The 8653-nt window shown below is 38.0% G+C and overlaps 1 protein-coding gene across 2 annotated transcripts in view; it reads right to left on the bottom strand.

Moving 5' to 3' along the window:
• GTDC1 (glycosyltransferase-like domain containing 1) overlaps window positions 1–1180 on the bottom strand; it is a 126303-nt gene extending 125123 nt beyond the window's left edge. For both annotated transcript variants that reach the window (XM_009997400.1, XM_009997401.1), the window contains exon 1: window positions 999–1180. In XM_009997400.1, coding sequence (XP_009995702.1) covers window positions 999–1180 — 182 coding nt within the window. The remainder of the gene's footprint in view (window positions 1–998) is intronic.
• Window positions 1181–8653: the final 7473 nt, after the last annotated feature.

The raw sequence follows: 8653 nt of genomic DNA, 5'->3' as shown, positions 1-8653 counted from the left end.
TTCTGTGGCTGAAAAGAAGCTGCTTGAGCTAAAACATCCCCGTGCACAAACGGTCACTCTTCCATGAAGGTGCCAAGTCAGCACAGTGATGCTGGGAGGCATGTGAAGCTGTGGCTGCCCCATCCCTGGAAGTGTTGAAGGCCACGTTTGATAGGGCCCGGAGCAACCTGGTCTAGTGGGAGGTGTCCCTGCCCATGCAGAAGGGTTGGAACTAAACGACCTTTAAGGTCCCTTCCAACTCAAACCACTCTATGATTTTACCGCACCCCAAGAGGAGCACACACCACACGACAGGTCATTGCTCCAGACAATCATCTTGCCACATCTCAACTGATCAGGCAGGCCAAGCAAAATTACTGGGTTTAAAGACAGCTTGGTTCTGGCATGACTGATACTTACTACCTGATAGCTATCTGCTGACCTAAATATTCAGCTTTTAATCAGTCCGGGCTCTACCTGATAGAAATTTGCCATCTACATAAATGTATAACTGACATCCACAGTTGCTGGCATGTGACATGTCCCTTAATCCTCAAGATCAGCCCAAGTAGTACCTTCTAATAAATCAGACTTGCTAATAGATACATTGGAGGGCAAGTGAGGAAGCCTGTAGTGTTCATATCTGTGTCATCTTTCAACCTACTCTGTGAAGCACAGTTTAAACCTTTCAGTATTACTGCATTGACTTGGTAATTTTTTAAAAAGACATACATATCCATGTATACACAAAGACGCATCCATATCCTTGCACTCTTAAAGACTCTCAAGGACTAGAAACACAAGACAGAATAGTCTAGAAAACTCTAAAACGTGGCAGTAATTTCCCAATTATACCCCAAGAAGTTAATGTAAGAAGAGAAACCTATATTGGCTGTTGCAAGTCTTCATTTGCTTGCACACAGACACTTGCGTGCACATAACCAAAGATCCAGCTCAAGAGACCTGGCTGAAGGGCTCTTTGTAATTTGAATTTAGAAACTATTCAGTTCCTGGGTTACCTGTAATTAGTACTTGTTGGCACTGTTTGCATGAAATAAAGAGCAGCAGTCCGTGCCTTCCAATGCCACTTCTTGGCAGGGAGCGCACAGAGGACACAGTCTTCTTGTAGCTCTTCCTGGAGAAGATCCATCAGCTGCTTGTGGGAGCCACCATAAAAGGCTTCAATGAGAAGAACACTCATTTTTCAAGCACTTCAGATCTTTTGGGATTCTGCAAAATGACAATAAACATTCACCTTTAGTAATACAAGTCATTTATTTTGTTTAAGGAAATTTTATTGGAAAAAGAGAAACATATTGCAGGACCTTACAGTGTCTCCAGTTTTCCCATGAAATTAATCCTTCATATTATATTAATGAGTTTACTTCAGAAAAGGTTGCTTAGCAATTATGATCAGAGTTATTGCACCTATTAGTTTCAACCACTAAAAGATACTGTCAGTAACTTTTAAATTAATCAAAATGTATGGGATTTTTTTTAAAAAAACATGCATTTTGAGGGTTTTTTTCATTCAGATATTTAAAAGTAGTTTTACTTTACACACTCACTCTTGCATACATACAGTTCTCCCATAGGTTAGGAAGTAGTCTATTCATTTTGAGATTTGTTTCCTGGTAGGACATAAAACTGAAGAACAATTCAAACACACTTCAACCCCAATAGCTGTTAATAATGGTCATTTGGGTAAGTGACTTAAAGGCAGAGGGATGCAGTCTGAGCATCCCTCCAGGACTCTCCTACATCACCAGGAGCTGGGATCACCACCCAAGCCACACACTGAGACCCTGAAGATGTAAAACATTATTTTCTTTAAGTAATCCAAAACAGCTGGAAGGGGAGAGTATCACAGACTTAAGGAAGCCCTCAGATGAGAAGCCACAGAGCTGCTCACAAACAGGATGCAAAACATGCTGCTCAAAGTGAAGGGAAAGACAAAAACCCTCTGACTGTTGCTCATCTTTCATGAGTCACAGGCTTGGGGTACTGAAAAGCTCCTTTTCAGATGTTTCAAGTAAAACCATCACATACAAAAGTGGAAAACATAACCCTGAAAGGTATTCACCATCCATGACTGCCTCTCTGATGGTTTCCTTTTCAACAAGGGAGGACTCTCCATTAAACTTAATTGCTCTGCCTTCATGTTTGATGGTGTGTATTGCCAGACTGTACATCCATTTCCTGACCTGTAATTTCTAGTGGTTTGAGACTGTAATCCTTATCTTCTCAAAGCCTCTGGTGACAAGAAGTGAGAATTCAACAGAGAAATACATACTCTCCAGAAAATCTCAATCATCATCTCTACCTTCAAATTTAGTTAAATTCAAGTTCAGGCTAATTCTATAATCAGAGGGTGGAAAAACAACAACAACAACAACAAACTTACAAGTGCACTGTAGCTATCAAAAAATCAACTAGCCAGCAATAAAAGTCCAAACACTGAATAAATCTAATTGGGGGACAAAAATATAAGAAACCTCTAAACACCTTTGAGGGATTGGCCCATCATGGTGCAAGTTGAATCAGTGGTGTACATCTGGATAATTACAGATCAATGAGCAAGAGAAAAAGCCTTCTGTGCTCCAACTTTCCTGCCATAATCCAACCTAGATTCAGGTTATAGTTTGCTCTATCATTCACTTCTGCATGTTGTTTGAAATTAATTGGTTTTGGACAAATTTCTTCCTTTCAAAAGACAAACGATAGCTTTCTGAAAGCTGAGACTTCACTCAATCTTGGAGCTTGCTTCTTTGCAGGTACCAAAGCAGATTCTCATCTCTTTTCCACTGACCTAATTTCTAAAAAATCACACTTTTGAGATCACTGACGTTTTCTGAATTTACAATCATGTAACTGAAATCATACTCTGTATTGCAAAGCCCTTTTGGAGTCGGCAGGGTAATAACTGCTATAAAAACACAAGCTGTGTCTTAGAGCATGCACTATTCACCTAAAGAACAATTTGTAATTAATCATGCTGCACTTGTCATCAAACATCACTGAAAATTTAACTCAAAGGACTAGAGGGAAGGAATTTGCAAATTCAGCCCCCCAAAAAAGGGGTGTGTGAAGTTACTAAATGCCACTGAGACAGTCACTCCGGGAGTTGCAGTTAATTTACAAATCATTAGCAGTATCAGTAATAAAGTAATTTGTTTGTGAAATATCTGATCAAATTGCACTTCACCAGACTAGTTCTGAAACCTGCTTTATCACTAGATTTAGCTGAATCAACAATGTGCTCTTTGGGGTTATTTTGCAGCAGTTTTCACTGTACATCCCTTATGGGGACAGAGAATGACTGTATGTGCTGATGGTAAGAGACTTTTTCAGTTCTCAGGTTTCCTTCTCACTTAAACATTCTGACATTTAGGTTATTCTGCCTTTATATCTATTAATAAAAAGACGTTATGCAAATATTACACAAATATTGCTATACAGTAAGTTCCCTTTGGCTATTTACATTGGGAAACTGGGTTAAAATGGTGGATGCATCCTGGGGTGGGTGTTAGATGGCTCTTGTTGCCTACTACTTCACAATAATACACTTCTTGGCAGCAGAACACAGGTGAAAAACAGTCTCTAAGAAATGTGTAATTGCTATCTGAAGCTCAAAGGCTTTCTTTCAAAAGTCTTACTCCCCCAAAATTTAGGTCCTGCTCCCTAAAACCCTCACTGAAGCCTGTAGGATTCTAGTGTCACATTATAAATTACTAGCAATATATATCAAATTCAACTGAAAAAAATGTTATAAGGAGCAACTATGGCATGGGGCTTTTTGGTTCTTGTTTTGTTACAAGATGCTACTTAAATATGAAACTAAAGAATAATGTCAGCGCAATATATGTCACATTGACTTCAGGGATTGACTAAGCTGGAACAATGAAAAAGCCAATAAATCTTCTGTTTAAAAAAGATATACTGATAATGGAAAGAAAATTATATTATATATAGCTAATAATTTCTTGCATTTTAAAAGGCACAGAGGAGGTAGGACACAGTCATCTACCTCATATTTCACCCATGTGACTTCCAGTTTTGTTCACATACAAAAATAACATCTATTATTTTTGCTTTATTTCCCTTGACCTAGCCAAGTTAAGGTAAATATGTACCACATACTCCTCAGAGCTCTCAAAAAGACACGGCTGATAAATGGCCTGAGAACATTCACCGTATCTGATGGAATGCAACCCTCAATTAAATATAAATCACTCCAGGTATTCTTTTCCCCCTTTCAAAGAAAATAACAAATACTAGAAAAACAGACCTGCTTCCCCTTTCTCATTACAGCGTTTCCTCTCTGGAGCCAGCAATCCTGGGTGTTCCTGCAACAGCTCAACCCCATCCACAGGGCTGCAGCATCCTTTGCTTTGAAAATCTGTTGCTCTGCCTATACCAGAAGCAGCAGCATAGTCCTCAGGATACACTTTAATACAAAACTATCTGAAATAAGATTAATCTTCCAAGTGGTAACAGTGTCAAAAATGACATGACTATTACAGAGCTATACTGAAAAAACAAGATATTTAGGTAGGCAAGTAGGTGCTGTCTCAAAGCCAGCATCTCACAGGGACATTCATCCAGGTTGCAGAAAAATGGCAAGTGATGGAGCCCTTAAATGGGCCACTGCTGTTTGACCCAATTATTTTATTTTAAAAGAAATTCAGAAGACCTACAGAATAATAAATATTTACTTGAAAGGCATGGAAGAATTAACGGTTCAACTAGCCACAGAAACCATGGCTTCTTTTTAAACTCTATGTGAACACCAACTAAAAGTATTTTTGTTAACCAACCCAGGTAGAGAAAACTCATCATTTTCCATGATTTATTAAAGAAAGCATGTGCACTGTGTCTTATAAACAGAAATGTGGTTTCACAAACATCAGCATAGCTCACATCAAAAAGCCATAATTAGCTCCGTTCATTGATGGATTCAGACAACATAAATGACAGATCACGTTTAAATACCTGTCCAACAAAACAGTTGAGCAACAATCCAAAACCAAAGGAATAATTGTTAATATATTCCATAGGTAGAGAGCTGCAATTAGTTACAGGAAATAAGGTATATGGTTTCAGTAATGATTGTTTTAACGGTTGCAGTCCCACACGTATGAGAAATTTATTCCACCACCCTATCCAGAGCACCTGTGGTTCAGCATATTGTAACTCAACCAACTACAAAACCCACCAGGTATGCATTGTGGGCATGAACATACTCAGAACCTTTGATGACTTCAGAGACACATGCTGTAATACCTAATACAGGTAAAGACTTTTCATGTGCCCCATTGCAAAAAACTAGGATTTCCCAAAGGACTATTCCAGGGTCTTTACCTTTCCTTCTCTTCCTCTGCTCCCTCCCAGCCCCATAAAGTGCACCCATCCCGAATGTGGATACACATACAAACCCAAACTGAGAGAGCCAGCCTTACCCTCCCACTCATGACACTGACTCACCGAAACCCGAGCTATACCTTAGACACAATCACATTTTAATGTTTGACCAAAATTTAACTCGAATTTAGATCACCCAAAAGTACCAGTTCTAAGGTTTGTCATTACTAAACTGCACAAGTGCACAAACTGAGAATGCCACTTAATTTATCTTTGATATAAATCAACTGGAAAAAGCAAGAAATTATCTACTTCTTTTGAGAATGCGGTAAACCAAAATCGTTCACCTTTATTTGGATGCCTGCATCAGCACTACTAGTAATATACTATTGACACCCAGAAACCACACTTTGCCCCATCCACAGGACCTGAGAGCTGGCAAACACCTACAGAACACCAAAACCCAGTGTTACCTGTAAGCACCAGGGATGCTGAATTCTGTCTGCACTGAAACCAGTACAGATTGCACCGCCTGCTCTTGTTCCACTAAACACTAAACCACTATATTGAATTTCACTTTGCTGATTACCCACATTCATGTTTTAAAAGATTGTCTTCTTTACACTGACAATCAATGCTCAGCCAGAAATAAAAAGAGTGACTGGGAAAAAATGGCAGAATTCCCAGCTGTCTCAGGTAAGGATTCCCCCAGCTGGGAACTCTGCCTCAAAATCCCTTCTTTGTGTAAAACTTATTATAATTATTTGAAGTACTTGCTTAAAGGAATGCTAAGTTATTCTTCTATGGACTATTTTAAGACGTACTGTAAACACACATATATTGAAAGCCCAACTACTTTTAACACACTTTAAAATATGCAATTCTTGATTTTTTTCTCATTCTCAGCATTATGCTCCTCAAAACGCTGGCATGTCAGAGCGTGGGGCAGGCATGCAGCCCACCTAGTGCTTGAGGTGATGCAACTAGAATTCCAAGCAACACAATTTTTAAAGAATAGTTACAATTTTAACTAAAAAGCAAACTGTGAGGATTGCTGGGTTCAGTTCCTACATCTGTGCTTTCAACTCTGAAATGCAAAAGCAGGAATTCAAAGTTAGAGTTCTGAAGATGTCCCCCAGCTATTAATCCAGAGACACCCTGACAAAAAGAGACAGTAATGACTCCTTTTGGAGTTTACATATTTAGAAAGCAACATGTTGTAAAATCTGCCCATTACCCTGTGCATGCTAAGTAAACAATGCTGCTATAAATCCTTCTGAAAAAGTTGTTAATGCAGAGTATGCATTTTTAAACTCACTATTTAAATTGTTTTATTATTTTATCTAGGCAAAGGCACTAATGGCCTTCATCATTTCTTGCTGTAAATTAAATTTGGGTTTTTTCAGCAATGGAAAAGCGAAAAAAATAATCCTTAAAATCTTCTTTTCACCTTATTCCCTAAGAAAGTCTAAGACTGTCATAAATACTTTGCATCCATACTTCTACCCATCCTCAATCAACACCTCTGAAGGTCTTAATCTATACTGAATAAAGTAAATTGTTGCTGTTTTTTTCTTTTTTTTTCTTTTTTTTTTTCCTAGTGGGGAAAACCATCTGTGTATCACATTTATGGTTAACTCAAAACTGCAGAGAGCCTCAGCACCTGGGCAGAGAAGCATACATCCTGCTTTGGAGCACAGCACTCAAAGATGTATTTTCATGGAAATCTCCCTGACCCATCTCCTGATTCCCAGTATACTGTGAAGAAAATTAGAAAACACAACTTGGTTTGTTTGGCTCTAATTGACTTACTAAGTGGTATAAGTAGCAATCAAGAACTACTCAGAACAGGGTAGCAGGGATACTCAATAGCCTGTAAATTATTTTTGTGAGCCAAGATTAAAAAAGGCAAAGTATTTTTGCTATTAATTAGGTGAACATTTCCTTGATTTCTAAGCCAAAAAAGAAGGGGAAAAGACAACGTAGAGGTGTGATAGAGAATCAGGGCCATGCTCTGCCAGGGAAACAACTACAGCCATGACTACCCACCACCAGCAAACTTCCTCACCCACAGGTTTGTTCCTCTGCCTCCTCCCTTTAATGACTCCATTAGATTTACAGAAGTTGACATGAGTATGCTCCAGAGCAGTAGATATTAAACTATAAATTATCTTCACAAAAAGTCCTAATGTTGTTTTGGGTAGCTCTTCAGCTAGTAACAGGATTTTATTATTTTTTTTGGGGGGGGTGGAAATTAAGAATTGGTACAGATCTGAGAGTACAACCTGAAAATGCAAGGTTAGCGATTATATTTGATAGAAAAGCAGTTATTCTGATTAAACAGTTAATTATAAGCTCCCATTTAGCATGTAATTCAAAAAAGCCTGAAATAATGAGGAAATATTTTAACAGAGACTGCTAACGTTAATGGTATGTTGGTTTTATCCAACTTATTTGGACTGTGCTTACAGTGCTTGAAGGCTCAAGACAGTTTACAAGACTCATATTTTCCAGTCCTGTATCTATTAGCAAAAATTTGATAATATTGATGATCTGGAAGGCTTACATTAGGTTTAAATAGATGAAGGATACTTGATTTAGAATATCTCCGAGTGGATAGGGAACTAATAGGTGTGGTAATGGGAGCTGTAGCACTATTTTTAAACTTGACAGAAGACATATTAGTTGCTAGTTCCCTATTACAGAAAAAGCACCAGTCTGGTAATAATGGGCTGGCATTTTGAAATTCCTCCAATTTATTAGGAATATGATGAGAAATGTGTTCCACACATTCTGGGCCTCAGACCAGCTTCTTTGTAGAAAGGTAAGTGTTAAAACCTGCATTCATAGCTAGTTTAAGACCATATATATACACACTTGAAAAACTGACTTGCAAAAATTTTAACTGACTTTGAGACTTAATCTATAGTTCATATTAGCTAATTGATCAAAAGACAAAACACTCATTAGGAACCATCATTAATTGCTCTGAGAACAGAATACTCTATGACAAAAACATTGGGTTGTTCCACACAGCAAATTTGAAAGAGTAAAACCTTAAATGAAGAGAATAAATCATCAGGTTTTTGTTTGCTCATAAGAAGCAACATTAAAGTATTAGATCCCTACAGCAGTTTTGATATGATGGCACTGTGATTCATAAACTAATCTCAAGGTTGCAAGTTACCTGCATAAAAAATGTCATTCATTTTAACTATTAAGTACTAGAATTCCACACATGAAATAATCTTTGGTCTTCCACTTGCCCAACTCTGGTCTTCTCAGGAGACAAGTGCTTCAAACTATGAATCTA

This window comes from Chaetura pelagica, unplaced genomic scaffold (genome assembly GCF_000747805.2).
Source record: "Chaetura pelagica isolate M959 unplaced genomic scaffold, ChaPel_1.0 scaffold575, whole genome shotgun sequence".
NCBI lineage: Eukaryota > Metazoa > Chordata > Aves > Apodiformes > Apodidae > Chaetura > Chaetura pelagica.
The sequence above is the reverse complement of the archived record's forward strand: the minus strand, read 5'-3'. Positions and strand labels throughout refer to the sequence as shown.